Below are 19,162 nucleotides of genomic sequence, written 5' to 3' on the forward strand. Positions count from 1 at the left end.
AAGAGAGGCGGAACTTAAATCGGGTATTTTTTAGGTGGGTACTCTCAAATCAACCGAGGGGGGGGGGGGGGCAAAAAACAAGGGAGGCGCTTCCATTCCCGTCCCTTTCTCACTCAATTTCAATTTCAATACCAATTGGTTGGTCCAGTCCGACCCTTCCTATCAATGGAACAAGGCAGCTCATTCCATTTCTCAAGTATATTGTCAGTTTGCGACCCCCATATGCCCTTAGCCCCCCATCAAGGCAATCTCATAACTCCTGCGGAAGGGGATCAATCCATGGGTCTCCAATTCCTTCTCCTACACCATGCTCAAAGAGTTAAGGAAAGGTAGTTCATCAAGCTGATTGCAAGGGCCAATTCAATTTTCTTCCAAGGGATCCACCGAGTGAGCTGGCCCTGCAAGCGTCGCCAACTCCCACTACCGCCTACAAGACGACCCATTTATGTCCCATATAGTCTTCCAATGGCATGTTTTGATCATCCTCCCACATTTTTGAGAGAGAAGTCAACCACAGCTTCAGGTTTACCACCTAAGCAATTAGGCATCGAACCTATAAGCACAACGAGCCACTAGCAAGGGTTGCACTCTACCAATTGAGCTACATCCCCTGTGCTTCATACAAGTGAAGCATACTTGAACTGACCAAATGCCATTTTCAATTTCCTTTGGTGACACTCGACTATCTCGGGTTTGGATCAAAGACCTCACTTGTGAAACCAATAATCGCTACTACACTATTCAATATCTCGAATTAATAGTCTTTTTTCTTGTTTTCCTAGAGGCAACTTATCCTTCCAAAACACAACATACAACTTCACGTCATACTACATTCTCTAAGTGTCTGTGTTCAATCCCTTTGACAAGTACCTTCTCAAAAATAAAGTTCATTTGATCAAATGAAGGGAAAAGGAGACGTCGAGAAATCCTTTTGGCTTAACCACACACTCTAGGATCTCCCTTCAAGCCCTATTCGTTGAGGAAGACATGGGAAATGAAGACTACTTGGAAGCGCCAAGCTGGGAGATGGTGCAAATATTGTGGATCTATCTTTTTTACTTTCCTCGGCGGTCTCTCTCTGTTTGAATCCCACTGTTCTTGGCTTGTGAACACGTGTCATCAAGCACACTCGTCTTTCATGTATGGTAGGCCCGATGTTCATCAATTTGTGCTCAAGAGGTAGCCATCTATACACTGATAAGGAATAGATTGATTTCCAAGAAAGGAAGATCCGCTAGCAACCACTGGTCCTCCCTAGATCGACAATAGTGATTCAAGGGTTAGACCTTCATTAGATCTCAAGAGTCACTTCTTATAACTAACGTGACTCCTACATCGTAAGAAAGAGACGAAATGGAGGGAGTACACCATGTTAACGTCCTTGGATGATTAAAATCGCGACGACAATCATATTAAAATGTGCACGCAACAAGTTCACAATCTAGGCGCAACGGCACAATTATCGGCAATTGCATGCAATGAAGTTAGCAACTCCAAACCTTGTTGCAACTTCATTCCGGTCACTGGCCCTACCTTAGGTATCTCCCCTTGCGGTTAAGACAATGACTTCAGGCATGGCCAGCTTCCACAGTGCGAGGGACAGTACGCACTGACTGGTACTTACTGGCAATTCCAATTTCGTGCAAACAAGTTGCAGCCTGCAATCTGAATTGAGACCAAGTTTATCAGATTAGTTTGCTCTCACTGGCCACTTTATTTCAGCCATTGTAGCACGTGTCGCCCAAGCTTAAGGGGCATGTTCACTTGACATCATCCCCACCTTCCTCCGGCTCGTCACAGATAGTGTGCAAACTTGGTAATGGGAACTTAACACAAGGGTTGCGCTCGATGCTGAACTTAATCCAAGTGCACATGCCTGATTACAGTTACCTCTTCCATATACCCCTGCAATCGAGTGCTGAATCTTTAACTACATATATCTTACCTGAACATGATCCCATTCCAGAAGGATAAAGTCCTGAAGTCGCCACGAACTGTAAATTGAACAAATGTGACAAAAGATGTGTGAGGCTCAATGATACCATGGCATTGGTCTAATGTCCATCACACCATGCAGCATGCATGGATTCATCATACAAGGGAAGGAGACGGATACATTCCGAATGCGCAAAAGTGTCAGCAGCCCATCCTAGATCCAGAGAGTATAACTGCAGACCATCTGTTCAATGTTGCAATCAAATAATACAGTGACTTCAGAATGACTGGGGCAATACCAGCCCTACAGCAAAATTGCCTTCAATACAACTTTCCAAATGAAGTCCAAGGCATTTTGTTCCACTTACACCAAGTCTCACCTTACTAGAGTGTATAAAAAACCTCAATAAATTGTTTATCTGACAATTCATGACAAAGAAATAAAGAACTCAAATGTCAATGTACACAGAGAGAGAGAGAGAGAGAGAGAGAGAGAGAGAAGAAAAAGAGGATTTTAACGTCGTAGGAAACTATACCAAGAGACCTTAAAGAGAGAGAGAGAGAGAGAGAGAGAGAGAGAGAGAGAGACGGTACTAAAATATCCAAGAAAACCAGAAATGGTTCGAAGAGCAAATCAATCCTAATAAGGCTGAATGGTCGACTTGCCACTATCAAAAAATAAGCATCTCCCAGCTTACCCATAATTACATGGATTGAAAATCTTTCCACAATCGGAAAGCTAATATGAAAGCAGTGGATCTGAGCTGTACAGGGTTGATGCAGGAAGACTTCATGACAGCACAGGCGGTGACAACTTCCAATTAAGTGCACGATGATTCGTAAGATTATACTAGACAGCTATTACAGATGCTAACAGATTGTGTGAGGCCCATGTTAGCACAAGGTAGGGTTGCTATGCAGCAGCTCAAGCTAGAATACGAGGACAAGGATGAAAAGAGCAGTTCACTCAACTGTCCAACAATCACAAGAATTATTCCTTCACGTTTCAAATTCCCTCGTTATGGAAACGGACAACCACACAAGTGATATTATCTGCACTACCCTTCCTTAAAGCCTCCTCTGTCAACTTTCTTGCTGCCTCTTCTGCATTAGGAATAGACTGAACCATTGAAACAGCATCCTGAATCAATTCACCATGTCAGAACCAAAGCTGGAACAAATGTGCTGCTAGCAAGGAGACAACTTGTACCTGATTGGATACAACGTCCCACAGACCATCACTTGCCAGTACAAGAAATTCCACGTCATCATTGATAGTCTCCTCCTTCAGGGCCATTAAATATGTGTTAAGAGGTAAATCCTTATTGATCTAATAAGACAATCAAGGCCAATGATACAAATACAACCCCTTTTTTTACTAGAGCAAAGATATGCATAGGTCCTGTCACTCTGCCTCTTTCTGGAAATGTATGAAAATAAGTTTGGTCTACTAGTCATCTACTAACCACAAAAGAGCAAAAACAAGCTCACAAATACATCCGCAAGCCATTAGTATGACGAGTTATTGAACTCCTTTTCCTCCATGTTCCCCATTAATTTTGTGAACAGCAGCAGCACAAGTATTTTAATCAATGGCTTTGACCAAAGCCTCAAGCTATCTTATCTAGCTGTGCATGCCTTCCAATAGTTGTGGTGTTTTCTCCACTTGTAGCAGCCCAAGATCTAGCTAGCTTGATGATCACTTTTCAAGCCAGATGTACTACATAGCAGAGAGCTTCCACGAGGCACTTCTTGCAACAAGAAAGAATAGTGCTCTGACTGTCTAAAGTAAATAATTTCACAGTTATCTTCTGCTTCCAAATTTTTGACCGACCATTCAAGTCCCTGTCCATCACTTCCCATAGACAGCAACAAAATCAAGGCTTACGATGGTGAACACATTGAAACAGGTAACTATAACAAACTATTCTGCCACCATCATCAGGAGTGTTGCACTGAGGCACAATGGTTTAAAGCCAAGTCATACCCTCAGCTCTGGATCCGCCACCACGTACTGTTTTAAAAGCCTGTCTCCAAAAGCACGCGATACAGCTAAGACTCCTCCAACTCTCCATGTCCCTGCAAGTTTCCGAGAAAGGTTGAGAAAGCACAAAGCCGCAAACCGTGGCATACAAATCTGACCAGGACATAACAAGAAATACCTGCCCACAAGACAACACCTCCAGCCTTCTCAATACGAAGCCGTTCGTCTTTCCTACTAGGCTTATGATCATTGGACAAGGGCTCAGCTGCAAGGACAACAACGACATTTGGAAATCATATGCTCCGTTTTGAGTTACTTAATACTTCAAAATAAAGCTGTGTGTGTGCAGCCTCGCAGTTATGCGGCACAGCAATTAAGGCTCAAGGGCAGAGACAGCTTTAAAATCTGATAGGCAGGGGAAGATGCCTAAGGGAGCTGAGGCGACATGAGAGTCGATAGTTGGGGGTACCGATTGTGACAGCTTATGAGGCAGGAGTTGAGCTCTGAATGCATGTGTGTGTCGTGTGCGCGTGTGTTCTTTGGTACAATTTCCCATTTGGAAAAATTCACTGAAAGAGGAACTACAAATAGCTTTTCCAGCCCTACAAATTACAACTCTAGAAGCACCCACACAAGACAAAATAATGATACCTTTCCCAGCCCTGCAAATTACCGCTCTAGAATCACCAACATTTGCAACAAGTAGACGATCTCCTACCACCACAGCAGTCGATGCCGTTGAGCCAGCATCCCGCTGCTGACTATTCTCAGCTTTCAGAAATTCAGAATCTGTTTGTTGATACGTCTCAACTACAAGAAGTAGCATGTGTGAGTGTCCAACAATCTTTAATTCATTTAATGGGGGACAAAGGCTCAAGTCATCATGTGTGTTACTTACTTATAGCATTTTTGGTGTCAGTCGAAAATTGAGGATGGTTTATCAAATTTTCCAAAAGGTGTCTTCTTACATAATCTGCAGCACGAGAGCCCCCATGACCTATAAAAGCAAGCATCCATCCAAGGAGATATTATGCACGACAGGCAGAATGTTAACTAATTTGATTAAAGATTACATCACTAACAAATGACAGATCATTCCGCACCATCAAAAACACCAAAAAGGCCAACTGTAGAATCTCCAACTTGGGCGAATCGGGCTTCATAAAAGTCCTCCATTGAAGCTCTCTTTCCACGCAAGCTCGAGTATCCAAAGCTGCATTTCCCATCATGGCTAAAACCAGAACAGAGAAAGTTCAGAAGTCTGCAGTGACTACAGCATTCAAACAGTCATTCAAGATGCAGTAAAACCAGTATCCTGCCTTCTAACTAGGCAGGCTTTTATGTAAAACCTCTCTTCTGCTTAAAAAGTAGAGCTTCTTTCTTGTCTCTAAGACCATATTAGCGATGGTGACTCTGCAAACAAGCAAGTTAACATTCTCTCCCCCCCCCCCAAAAAAAAGACACCTCAGCGTCTTGAAAAACAGCAGCTTTTGGGATTTTCTTCACACAACTATAATTGTAGCACTTTTTCCTTATTGCTCCTTAGTCCTTCAGAATGTGTACATTTTCTGCAGTAGCAAGGCTCACAGTAAAATAAATAAAACGGAGTATTTTGAAAGTAGAAGCTATTCAAAAACATTATAGGGGTTTCTTGGAATTGAGGACAATGTCCTATTGGGAACCCACTAACTGGAGCAAAATTGGCCAATTCGATTGCAAATCTAGACTTCAGAAGTGGCTTGCAGCTCTCTAAGGACCTTATTAATTTTAAACAACTGTATTTTACCATGCATAGCCCAATACAGATTTGTACTAGACAATACTGTACACCGGGCATAGTCCTGTGTCGTCACACGTGCGGGCATCCGGCAGCATCTGCTTGTAGCATAGAGCATGTAGATATCATGTCTCTGCTCTCGCAATTACCCAATAAAATAGAGCATTAGAAACTGAGCATTTCGAAGATATTTTATTAAAGGCCTGCTACTTGAATGGTTAATTATGTCCACTCTATCGAGGCACCTTTTGGGTATAAATCCAATAATACCTCCTTCCCTTATAAGGAAAAAAAAGATTAGTCACATATTTACCATATAGAATATAAGTATGAAATATGGCGTAATTACATACACGATTATTAAATCTACCGAACATCAATTCTCTAGTGTGTAAATACAAAACTAAAACTTAAAAGTGATAAAAGTTAGCACATAGACTGTTGATGAACAATTCCTTTCCAAAAATGAAGGAAATTTGCAGCTGACCCTCAGCATACTCAAACCACCATGGTCAGCCTGTGGCACATAACACCGTTGCAAGCAAAAAGGGGTGAGTAAAGATCGAGTGGAAACGATAATAGGTAACATATGTCTGGGGAGCAACACAAGCCTTGAGATCTAAGGCACCCCATTCACCCTCTTGACAACCAGCCATCACCCCATCTTCCTCAGTTCTATATAACTGTCACAAACTTCCAGAAGCACCAAAATCAACCCATCATCTAGAAGATCCTAGCATGTTCTGGAGGCCCCACAGCCTTCAAGGCCGAGATACCAAGTTAGCACCCAATCCTTGGTGCTGGGCTAGAGTGGATCGACGAGACAAGCATTCATCTTTGCAGCATAGATAATTACACTAGTAATTATAGAGAGAGAGAGAGAGAGAGAGAGAGAGAGAGAGAGAGAGAGAGATGAAATGAAATGCTATATTAAAGTCTTCAAAAGGCCAAAATGACCTATGAGACCACAAAGTTACATGGTGGAATCTAGTACAATGTTTGGGGGGAGAGAGAGAGAGAGAGAGAGAGAGAGAGAGAGAGAGAGAGACTCAAAACATAATAACTTGATTAATCATCAATTGATGACATGCATACAATGCTTAATTAAGTTAAGGTTGTAAATGTGTACAAGAAACTAGCTACTTATATAGTAGCTCATATGGCTAGATGCACCTCTCAAGGGTCACAGGTACCTTTTCCCAAGGGTCAAGGGGCAACTCTCCAAAGGTCAAGAGTGGCTCCATAGAATGTGGAAAAGCCATGCTGACTAGGATGGTCATTTGGACTATTGTGCAACTCATCTGCAACATGTGCTAAGCCATGTGCCCTCACATGCTTAATTGCTGACTAGATTGCTTATTGTACAAGAGATGGTTCTCATACCAGCTGTCGGTGTTAGGCCAAAGGCCACAAACCCAACACTTTGCAATCTTCCTTCATGTCAGATTCAGTCCCCCCAAGTAGGCTAGCACCATCAGATCCGACCATCCCCTCTACGTTTTTTGCATTATTTGAGAGCTAGATGTTTGTTGCCATAGGCCTTCTCCATTTGTCACAAAACGGAAGCAGAACTGAATTTAATACTTAGGTCTCTTAAAAGCCAGACTCAAAAGAGGAAAAACAGAAGACAATAGAGAGTCAACACTAGATTGGTTACCAAACAATGGGGTGCCCCCACCCCCCTTAAGAGAATCTCTCTTAACAAGAAGGAAAGAATACAAGCACATGAACAAGAAGGTGGGGCTTGGCACTCATAGTCCTATCAAAGGTGGCAGCGGAAGATGCAATGAAGACAAGAACAGGCTCGTGATCCGGTGGGTACCTCGACTCCCATCTAGAACACCTGTTGTAGGGTGCAACGGAATGAATGTTGTATTTTCTCAAGATTAGTGAACTTTATTGCTCATGGTTCCTTTTAGTTCGGAAGGAGAGAGCCTTCCGACTTATGGAGAGTGCTATGATCACGAACAAAGTGAGTGGATATTGTGCGTGCAAGTGAATGAGACTGAGAGAAGGGAGAAAGGAGATATGACACCCGAGAGGTTGTAAAACCCTCCTCCAAAGGCCCCACTCTTGTTGGCGAGAGTGGTCTACTTTGATTGCATAAAGGTGTACAATGCGTATGCAATGGACTGATGCAATGGGACTATGCCGATGATGACGACAGTAATGACGACGACGACTTGATGGCTGAAATCTGGGATCTTCTAATCGCTGAATTTCATGGCTGTTTCGGTGGCTGAAATGACTGTTTTCTGGCTGTTTTCATGGCTGAAAATGGTGGATTGGTCAGGGGGTCATGCTGATGGTAAAAACGCTGAGGTACTGTATCTGTCAGGCTGCGTTTAGGGGCTGGTTTGCACCTGCTGAAAACGTTGCAAGGCTGTGGTGTACATGCTGAGAAAAACGCTACAAAAAACGCTGAAGGGGCAGGATCTTGCTAGCGTTAGTAATTCCCTGCATTGGCTGAAGTTTGCTTGCTGAACTTGCAGGTCTATTCGATGCTGAAAAACGCTGGCACGGCAGCAGTCCTAGCATTAGTAGTTGCTGAAAAAACGCTGAACTTGCAGGGACAAAAACGCCAGCAGAGAAGGTGTGATGGCGATATCTGCAAGAGAAGGAAAACGCCAGGGGATGGGTCCTGATGGCGATGCTGGGCTGTAGGGGAAAACGCCAAGGGAATGGAGATGGATGGCGATGCTAACTGATGAGGGTGCTGAGGGGGGGGGGGGGGGGGGGGGGGGGGTACTGCAGAGAAGTTGCCTGTTGAGCGGGAAACTCCTGCTGCCTCTTCTGCCAGAAAGTGCTAACTTGGGTTTGCTTATATATTAACTTAGCAAAATTGCCCTACCTACTTTTGTTGGAAAGTCACTTAAAAATAATAAGTGAAAATAACCAAAAATAGGGAAAATAGGCTAAATGCACTGGAAAATTCCCCTGACTGAATTTGATGGATTCTAAAGGGAATACTGATGATCATGTTGTGTGCAACCGGAGGATATGCATCTATGCTAAGTGACTGGGCATGCACGGTCTACGAATAGACTCACAAAAGTGCCAGATCACTACTAAATCTAGACTGACGGACTGATTGAACCCTGCTGTGGTGTAGCTTGTCCACGGACACATAGGGTTGGGATGTGTCACGTGACACCTGCAATGCCACACACATGAATAAGGCACACTTGTGGACAAGAGAGATCACCGAGGTAGAAAGAGACAGGACATTTGAGAAAGAGAGAGAGAGAGAGAGAGAGAGAGAGAGAGAGATCTAGGAAAGGCTCTCCATGTTGATAGCAATCTGCTCATACAAGTGACCAAGGGTGGTCCAGCATAGAACTGACATGCCCAATGGATAGACCCGAGGTGCAAACAACTGCGACTGCTACTAACACTGCCGATTGCTCTTGCACACGAGATCACTGACACAGCCACAACATGGGCTGGGCTCCCAACTCTGATCCATCTCCGGGCAAAGGAAGAACGAGAGAGAGAGAGAGAGAGAGAGAGAGAGAGAGAGAGAGAGAGAGAGAGAGAGAGAGAGAGAGAGAATTGGATCTCTGCTCTCCTAGGCCGGCACAAGAGGATAGTGCTATGCCTCTGACTAAGATGCCAACGTGATGGGCTGCCTTGAGATGATCACAAGGAGGAAAAGATCTGATGCCCATGTCTGTCCTAGCAAGAGATCGCCTCCAGAAGAACCGTGCCATCATCTGCAAACATCTCCATGGCTGCCCACCAAAAACGCTGGGGGCTGCCAGGGAAAACGTTGGTCAAGCTGATGAAAACGCTACGCACGCTGGTGGAAAAACGCTAGGGCTGCCTGCTGGTGATCTCCTCATGCTGCCCCCTGGGGTGCCCAGGGCGCCTTGACTGGGGCTGAACTGCATACACATAGGCTCCCCCCCTCCCCCGCCTATATAGGGGCTGCCTCAGCCTGCCCAACCCAGACATGACCCTCCACGACCTGGCATAAATCCCATAAATGGGAAATAAAGAGAGAAAGAGTCGGAAAAATAGGGAAGGGCATCAGATGCTCATGGGACACTAGGGGAAAAATACCTAGGGCACCGGGAGCCTACAAGGCCATGGAACCGAGCCTAAAACCCAAGGCTAAACATGGCTACATAACACTACATGTGAAACCTACCGCACACTGGCCGGGCACACCCCCAAAACAGCCCTCACTCCCTAGCACCTGTCCCTAGGAGAAACTACGACCGACTGCACGAATCCATAGAGATGCCTGAACTCTAACACCCACTCTTAGCTCTTAGAAAGGAAGTCGGACAAGGGAGCTGGAGTGAGCAATCTGCAACTATAAAGAGGGGGTTTCGTGGACGAGGATATCTCCTACAAACTCCACAATGGGAAAGTATCTTGCAATATACAATCCAGCTACTACCCCCAAAGGACGTCCGGGAAGTACTATGCTGTCCGTTGAAAGTAAATCCAACTCTAACAAGAATCTCCTCAAGCCGACCGACTCACGAGACACACAACCAACACCTGCAAAAAGTACTATTGTTGACCGCTCCAAGAATCGGAAATCTATACCTTCGGTGATACCACATGGCTAACTGTAACTGGTTTCTAGTCCGAGAAGGATCACTATCCACTTGTACAAAAGATAACATGACAATCTAAGGATAAGGGAAGTAGGTGTGTCTTGTATGGTAAAGTCTCCGGAGATCAATCTAGAAGACGAGGCATAGGAACTACTGCTCGGGTGCACTGGGAAGAGCAATTGTCACCAAGAGGTGAATTTTTCCTGTTGTCTTTTTTTTTCCCCAAGAAAAAGATCCTTCTATTAGTTAATGAAACTGCTCATAGGGCTACAACTCCTCTACAAGAGAGGACTACAACAATCATGACGGGCAGACTCTCCCAATGAAAAAACAACATATGTACAATGAGGCTAGATCAGGGGATAGGAGGAGGGAAGAGCCACACAAGTGGACGGTAGCGCCATCTGAGCACACCCTGATCCATGGTGAAAAATGACCCAGGGCGCCAAAGTCGATGGAAAGCCTCTCTGCGCTCCCGCATGCGGTCGGAACTGCCTTGGAGTCTCTCGAACTGTCCTCTAAGAGTATGAACCAGCTCAAGCCAACGATCCCGAACAATCTCTGCCGGTGGTACAGGCCGCGCCTCGAAGATGCGAAAGCAATGGGCCCGCTAGATGAACCAGAGTACCAGACCACTGATGAGCTCCCAACACACCTCTCTCTCACTGCACCACTCATGTGGAGTAAGCTCTGTGGCAGGCTGGAGTGAAGGTCGCCCCCCCCTGCATCACTATCATCCTGCTGGTGGATGAAAGCACAAACTGAAGTGCCAGGCCCGTGAGAGTGGACCAAGAAGCCGCCCCCCAAGTGTACTGCCGAGCCGTGGAAAGAGCAGGCATCAGCCGAAGACCACGAAGCCACTCCTGCTGTGCCAAGGGACAATCCTAAAGACAGTGACGCTGACTCTCTACAAGGAGGTTGAAACCGGCCTGTTCAATCCAAAAAGGGCGGTAGACTTTACTTTAAACCTTGATTTAGCTTTCACCCATTATTAGTCGTCTATTTTACCTGTACTTTCAAGACACAACAAAGGGGAGAGGGATACAGGCTGCTAGATTGCACCTGTATGAGTAGACGGACACCAGATTGGCCCCTAACTTAGGCGCCCCTTTCGGTATTTCTTTATTGTTCAAAAGAGGGAATAAACGCTGTGGTTCCTACAAGCTGCCCCGCACAAACTCGGCTAAATTTCCACTGTTCCAGCCCGATTTCGGCAGCATAACTGTACTAGAACCCTTCACGGTCAGTATTCCCACGCATTGACTGACTTTCCCGACGCATACGGGCACTTTGCAAAACCTGGCGAGAATCTGCAGCACGCTGAATTCTCTGTTTTCAGCCCTGAAAATGCTCCAGATCGCCTGTACAGCGGTCCCCTTGCGTCCCCGAACCTCCTGGGGGTATTAGGGTCCGTTTAGGGCCAAAACCCTAAACCTGCAAAAATACACAGCAGGCTGTAATTCACTGTTTCGGGCTCCGTTCCGCGTGCCGGTCGCATCCCTAGCAAGTCCTCGAGCTCCCGCACCTGTAGGGCTACTTGCCCTTTGAATCGGACGAGATTTCTGGCGTGAAACCTCTCCGAATTCACCTGTACCTGCGGGGGGATTAGCCGCTAGCTAATCCAGTACCTGTGCAAGAGGCTCTTGCCTCGGCAATCGCGCATGAACCCACACAACTGTACATTGGTCAAATGAAAAGCCCACTAGAGGGGCATAACATACTGCCAAAGGGGAGAGAGAGGGCAGTGCGTAGCGTGCAGGGCATCACTCCTGGCACCGCACTGTGCATAAGAGGGAAAGCAAGCACTCCATAGCTCTTAACCTGTGACAGAGACTTGCAAAATGAGCCTCCCAGCTATAAATCACGTTTTTGCCTTCTCTATAAGTAGTAAACTGGCCTCAGAGTGCCAAGTGTCACTCATTTGTGCATTTTCCCGCTTTAGACCCTCGGGTCTAAAAATATCTCACCTGCAGCCTCTGTTGACTTGGCCACAGAGTAACAAAATGATCCCCATGTCAAACTGCACGTAATGACGCGAAGACATTTTCAGGTCCCAAAATAGCAGTTCCCTAAATTTTAGGAGATGCTGCCATTATATCTTTCTAGGTCATCCGACCCTCTTTGTACACTGTGGCCACATCCAAAACTGAAATGTAGCCTCTGTAGCAAAGGATTCCACTTTGGCTAGTCAATGACCCCACTTGGCTAACCATAGTCCTTGTCCAACCTTAGTGCTCTCTTGCCCTCAGGCCTGGACTCCCTCTGGACAGTTCCACACTAGCTATGCAATGCAGGGCAGTTAGATTTCCCGAGGGGTGTTTCCAAAAAGTGAAAGTAAATAGATAATAAGAAAGAAATCAACAAAAAGGATAGATAGTAGTCACACGCTGGTGACAGTCCCTGAAATCTCAAACGTCCTCGTTTGCATCTATGTCGTACATGCTTACTGTCAACACCTGTCGACACATATACGACACATACATGCTCATTGTCAACCCTGGTGTATTCAACACCTCGTCGACTCATGTATTGCCTGCGTGTGAACCCTGTCCCAATGACATAGTGGTAGCTTCGCACTCTGCCATTGCTTTGAGTCACTAACTTTCCAATGACAAAATGGTAGCTGCACATTTTGCCACTGTCTTATAGTACACGTTGGATCCCGTAACACTTTCGAGCATATCCAAACCGACAGTTTAAGAATGCAGTTACACATGTACTCTTCAATAGAAGCAATCACTGTATCCTTGACAAACTGACAAGAAATACTCACTTCTATAGCACTAATCAAACTTTTGGACATTCCATAAGAGCAATTGCCAAACTGACAATCTGTACAGCTCTAACATTCATGTAACAGGTATTTGATTTGAGCTCACTTTAAATACCATGTACATCATTTGTTTCAGAAGCCATTGTCACACTGACAATCCATGTAGCTTTGAAACTCAAGGGGTCAAGGTAGGTTGCAAATCGAAGGCTTCCAGGTAGAGTGATAACACAGTTGGTGACTCTGCAAGTTCACCTTCTTCCATCCACTTAGCATCCATTGGTGGATAGTTTCTGAACTTTACCAAGTAACGCCTAGCAACCTTGCCTTTCACTTTCCTTTCTTTGTGTGCCAAAATCTGTTCAGGGACCAAGATCTCGTCAAGTTCCTCGACTTCCGGCTGATCTTCAGCTGGAATAGCTTCTGGCACATCACCCACATAGGGTCTGAGAAGACTCACATGAAACGCATTGTGAATCTTCCAACTGTCAGGCAATTTCAGCCTATATGCAACATCACTGATTATGTCGCACACTTGAAAAGGCCCATAGTAACGCATGCTGAGCTTTGGAAACAGTCTTTCCTTGCCCTTCATCTTCTTTAACCTTGCCTTTTCAAACCGTAGAAGCACCCAATCACCAAGTGAATATACCACTTCACGACGGTGACGATCAGCTGCTTTCTTTTGCTTTGCCTGAGTCCTTTCTAAGGCCACTTTGACCTTCTTGTACATTTCATCCATGTCCTGAACATACTTATCTGCTTCAAATATCTTGTCCTTTGTATGCAGTATGGGAGGAACTTTCTTGCCACCTTCAACTATCTCAAAGGGTGCCTTGCCAGTTGATGAATGCACTGTATTATTGTATGCATACTCCACCAATGGCAAATACTGCTCCCACTTTCCTTTATGCTCTGACACATAGCACTTGAGCAGATCTAGGACAGTAGAATTTGCCTCTTCTGACTGCCCATCTGTTTGAGGATGAAATGACGAAGAGAATTTGAGCGTGGTGCCCATATTCTCAAACAAACCTCTCCAGAACAAACTTGTCATGCGTGGATCACGGTCGCTAACAATCGACTGTGGCATGCCATGATACTTGAAAATATTGCTCATAAACAAGCGTGCCATCTGATCTGGCTTTATCTTCTTCCTGACAGGAATAAAATGAGCCTGTTTGCTGAATCTGCAAATAATGGTCCAAATACCATCATTTCCTGTCTGCGTTCTTGGAAGATCAAAGATAAAATCCATAGCAATACTTTCCCATGGTTTATCTGGAATAGGTAGTGGTTGCAATAACCCTGGTGCCTTTTGCCTGTCAAACTTGACCTTTTGGCATATTAGGCATTCTCGCACAAAGGCATCCACATCCCTTCTCAATGTAGGCCAATAGAAGAATGTCTCAACCGCTTTCACTGTAGCATCGATACCACGATGCCCTGCATACGGTGGGACATGACTCTCTTCCATAACTTTGTGTCGCAATGGCTTTGTGACACACAATCTGCCATGCATCATCATGAACCCGTCTTTAAGAAGATAGTGTTCATGACGTTGTCCATCCATTAGTTGCTCGAAGACCCTTGCAAAATCTTCATCATTTGCATACTGTTCTCTCATATCATCAAGTTCATGATGATAAGGAATCGACACAGCTGAAATTTGTGGCTTCCTTGACAAGGCATCAGCCACAACGTTCTTCTTGCCTTCCACATGCACAATCTGAAAATGGAACATGGACAAGATATTTGCCCATCGCATATGCTTCTCAGATAACTTTGTCTGTGTCAAGAAGTATCGCAAGGTCTGATGGTCCGTTTGGACAACAAAGTCTGCACCTAGCAGGTAGTGTTTCCAACTTAAGAGCGCATGAATCACAGCCAGTAACTCTTTCTCATAGACCTGCATGGTCATCTCTGGCCCTTGCAAAATTCTGCTCTCATAGGCTACTACCCTGCCATCTTGCATTAGCACAGCACCAATGCTACTACCGCAGGCATCACATTGGACCACAAATGACTTCCTAAGATCTGGCAACACAATGACTGGATCGGAAGTCATCTTTTCCTTTAAGAGATTAAAAGCTGAAATCTCTTTCTGTGTCCATCTAAAGGTGACTGCTTTCTTTTGAAGAGCATGTAAAGGTGAAGCAATCTCAGCGAAATTTCGGATAAACCTTCTGTAATAGGAGCATAGTCCCAAAAAGCTTCGGACATCATGCACCGTCTTCAAATTTGGCCATGACTTGATCGCTTCGACTTTTGCAGGATCCATTCTGACACCGTCCTTTGAGACAATGTGTCCCAGAAAGTGAATCTCTTCTAGAAAAAACTCACTTTTCTTTGCATTGATGAGCAACCTATGACTGCGTAGCTCTTTGAACACAATGGCCAAGTGATGCCTATGCTCCTCTTCATTCTTTGAGTAGACTATCATGTCATCAAAGAATGTACCAACAAACTGCTGGTGTGGACGGAAAATTCTGTCCATCATCCTATTAAACGTAGCAGGAGCATTTGTGAGACCAAAGGGCATCACTAAAAATTCGTAAAGGCCAAACGTTGTTCTAAAAGCAGTCTTGTGCACATCCTCTGATCTAATGCGGATCTGATGATACCCACTCTTTAGATCTATCCTGCTAAACATAGCTGCTCCTTCTAATTTGTCCATAATATCATCAATTCTAGGTATAGGAAACCTATTCTTGATGGTATTCTTGTTCAGTGCACGGTAGTCGATGCACATACGCCATGAGCCATCCTTTTTCTGCACCAACAACACTGGAGAACAGAATGGAGATGAACTGGGCTGAATCAGCCCCTTTTCTAACAACTCCTGTACTTGGCCCATTATCTCTTTCTGCTGAGCCGCACTAACCCTGTACGGAGGCTTATTTGGTGGGCTACAGCCTGGCACCAAATCTATCGCATGGTCCTCGGGTCTCTCTGGCGGTAATTGAGACGGTAATGAATCGGAAAAACAGTCACTATACTGTTGTAAAAACATTGACCTTTCTTTATCTAGCACAGATAAATTTGATTCATCACAATCTGACACTTCACGTGCAAAAACCAAGTACGCAGAAAGATGCTTTTTCATTACAGAAGTAATAGCAGAAGCTGATACAGTAGGAATAGACTCCCCTTTAAGCTTTACATCCAGAATGTGAGTCTTTCCCCTGCTCTGTACAGTGATCTTTTTGTTGTAGGCATCCATGATTCCCTGTACACGAAACAACCAAGGAATACCTAACAACACATCACATCCGTCCAGTGGCATGATGTAAAATTCTTCAGCATCTACATAGGACTGGATATGTAGACGCAACTTTCCAATGATGGGTGTCACAGCCTCTGTATGGCCAGGACATGCCAAACCTGCCTCTGCTGTATACCCCATCTCTTCAGGTCTGATTCCCAACTTTGAAGCCAATTCTGGGGAAATAAAGTTGGCTTTGGCACCTGGATCAAAGAAGATAAGCACTGTTTGATCCCTAACCTTTCCCCATGCTCTGCAAAGCTCACTTGCATCTGAATTTGGCTTGTCGCCCACCATATCTGGCACTAGACCAGCCATGGGCTTCTTTCCCTTCCTGTCCTCCTTGTCTTCAGAATCAGCTGGCCTTTTCTTTGTAGGACAGTTGTAAGCAATGTGGCCAGGCTGCTCACATATAAAGCATTTGTTCTCTGTCCTCAGGACCTTCTTTTGCTCTTCTGACTTGCGAGGAAAACGTCTTTTCCATTTCTTTGCTGGTCCTTTTTCTGATTCAGCCGTAGCTTTGTCTTTCCCTGCGTTGGCTGACTCCTGAGTCCCTTTAGGAGCCTCATTGGGAACGTGCTTCTTGGCTGAATTTTTCTTGCCTGATCCTGCCTTGACGCCAGTGTTAAATTCACAATCTTCTCCCTTGAGCAAACCATTGCCAGTGTTTGCTACCTCGATGAGCTGCGTCAAAGTAGTGACTTTTGTCTTCGTACAGTACTTTCTCAATCCTTTAGGTAGGCCACAACAGTATTTTTCAATCTGTTCTGTCAATGGCACAAACCTATAGGAAGTTACTGGAAGTAGAGCTTTCCAAAACTTCCGATTGTAATCATCCAGATTTCTGCAAGTGGCAGCATTAAGCTGGTGCCATTCTGTCATGACATCTGCTTCGAAATCATCAGATAACCATGCTGCTGCAAAAATCTGCTTGAAGTAAATCCATGTGGACGGAGCTTGCCCTTGAAGCAATAAAGTTGTCCACCATTGTCCCGCATTCCCTGTCAAGAAAGTGGCTGCCTTGCGGACCTTTGAAGCCTCTGTAAAGTTTCCCCCTGCATAGGCCTTGTCAAACTGCTGGAGGAATGAAAGAGCCTTCTTCCTGTCATCAAACCCTGTAAAGGTCGTGAATGACACTCCTTTGCCACCTTCTTTGTACGGAGTTGGCCTCTCCAGCTGCGTTAAATTGTCATATGGAAGTGACTGAAACATGGGAACACTATTAAGGTTCATCTGTGTTCCTTGGCCGCTATTAACTTGACCTGGAAATGCCATATTTGGCTGCTGATTTGTAATTCCAGCCATACCAAAATTTGCTTGTGGCATCCCAAATTGTCCCTGAGTGCTTTGAAACCCTGGTTGCATACCCATGACACTGTACATGGGGTTAGGCATCATCGTTTGAGCACCCGCAAACACTGTTCCTGGCGTATAAAACTGATTTCCAGGTGCATGACCAGCCATGCTCTGAAATACCGATCCACCTCCAAAATAGCCAGGGTGTACTGAAGGTGGTGGGAAGACCTGTTGCATAGCCTGTAGGTTGCTTCCCTGCCCATTAGAACCAGCTATAGGCTGCTGAAAGGTGGCGGGCTGAATTGGTACAGCTTGAAAAACTGGCATCTCAGCCACCTGTTCTTGCACCTTAGGCATACGTTGTGGAGACTGCATGTTCTCCGTCAAGTGTACAGGTGTTTCCATTGACTGTGCGGTATGAATCACCTGTGTTCGAGCCTTAACAGGCTTTTGAATATGATCCAGTGACCCAACTTGCTGAGACGGAACCGGAGGTTGCAGAAAGGCTAAAAACCTCGGATTCTGCATTACTTGTGTGAACATAGCCACAGCAGTAGCCAACTGGGTCCTGAATATATCATCATCAGTCTGTGGTGGTCTTGAGGACTCACCCACTTCATGTGTCTGTTGACCCTGTGAAGAGGAAACCTCTTCAGTCACATCATCTGGTCTGTCAGCCATAATTGCAATTCCCTGTGTCTGGTCTATGATCCCCTGTGTCTTCAAGCCGAAAACTGCCCAAGGCTCACTTCTATGGGAAAAAGTGATTTAATCCCGTCGATGGAACCATGAAACCGGCCTGTTCAATCCAAAAAGGGCGGTAGACTTTACTTTAAACCTTGATTTAGCTTTCACCCATTATTAGTCGTCTATTTTACCTGTACTTTCAAGACACAACAAAGGGGAGAGGGATACAGGCTGCTAGATTGCACCTGTATGAGTAGACGGACACCAGATTGGCCCCTAACTTAGGCGCCCCTTTCGGTATTTCTTTATTGTTCAAAAGAGGGAATAAACGCTGTGGTTCCTACAAGCTGCCCCGCACAAACTCGGCTGAATTTCCACTGTTCCAGCCCGATTTCGGCAGCATAACTGTACTAGAACCCTTCACGGTCAGTATTCCCACGCATTGACTGACTTTCCCGACGCATACGGGCACTTTGCAAAACCTGGCGAGAATCTGCAGCACGCTGAATTCTCTGTTTTCAGCCCTGAAAATGCTCCAGATCGCCTGTACAACGGTCCCCTTGCGTCCCCGAACCTCCTGGGGGTATTAGGGTCCGTTTAGGGCCAAAACCCTAAACCTGCAAAAATACACAGCAGGCTGTAATTCACTGTTTCGGGCTCCGTTCCGCGTGCCGGTCGCATCCCTAGCAAGTCCTCGAGCTCCCGCACCTGTAGGGCTACTTGCCCTTTGAATCGGACGAGATTTCTGGCGTGAAACCTCTCCGAATTCACCTGTACCTGCGGGGGGATTAGCCGCTAGCTAATCCAGTACCTGTGCAAGAGGCTCTTGCCTCGGCAATCGCGCATGAACCCACACAACTGTACATTGGTCAAATGAAAA

At 45.3% G+C, this 19,162-nt stretch overlaps 1 protein-coding gene across 3 annotated transcripts in view; it reads right to left on the reverse strand.

Moving 5' to 3' along the window:
- Window positions 1–2,579: 2,579 nt before the first annotated feature.
- Window positions 2,580–19,162, reverse strand: part of LOC147425875 (putative protein phosphatase 2C 59) — a 57,395-nt gene continuing 40,812 nt past the window's right edge. For 2 of the 3 annotated variants that reach the window (XM_086499180.1, XM_086499181.1), the window contains exons 3-9: window positions 5,023–5,150; window positions 4,818–4,916; window positions 4,571–4,729; window positions 4,098–4,184; window positions 3,923–4,014; window positions 3,146–3,220; window positions 2,580–3,076 (exon numbers count right to left, since the gene is read on the reverse strand). In XM_086499180.1, coding sequence (XP_086355306.1) covers window positions 2,942–3,076; window positions 3,146–3,220; window positions 3,923–4,014; window positions 4,098–4,184; window positions 4,571–4,729; window positions 4,818–4,916; window positions 5,023–5,150 — 775 coding nt within the window. In that variant the 3' untranslated portion in view covers window positions 2,580–2,941. The remainder of the gene's footprint in view (window positions 3,077–3,145; window positions 3,221–3,922; window positions 4,015–4,097; window positions 4,185–4,570; window positions 4,730–4,817; window positions 4,917–5,022; window positions 5,151–19,162) is intronic. The other variant, XM_086499182.1, reaches the window with a different exon arrangement.

Source organism: Adiantum capillus-veneris, chromosome 24 (genome assembly GCF_014529385.1).
Source record: "Adiantum capillus-veneris isolate H3 chromosome 24, ASM1452938v2, whole genome shotgun sequence".
Classification (NCBI taxonomy): Eukaryota; Viridiplantae; Streptophyta; class Polypodiopsida; order Polypodiales; family Pteridaceae; genus Adiantum; species Adiantum capillus-veneris.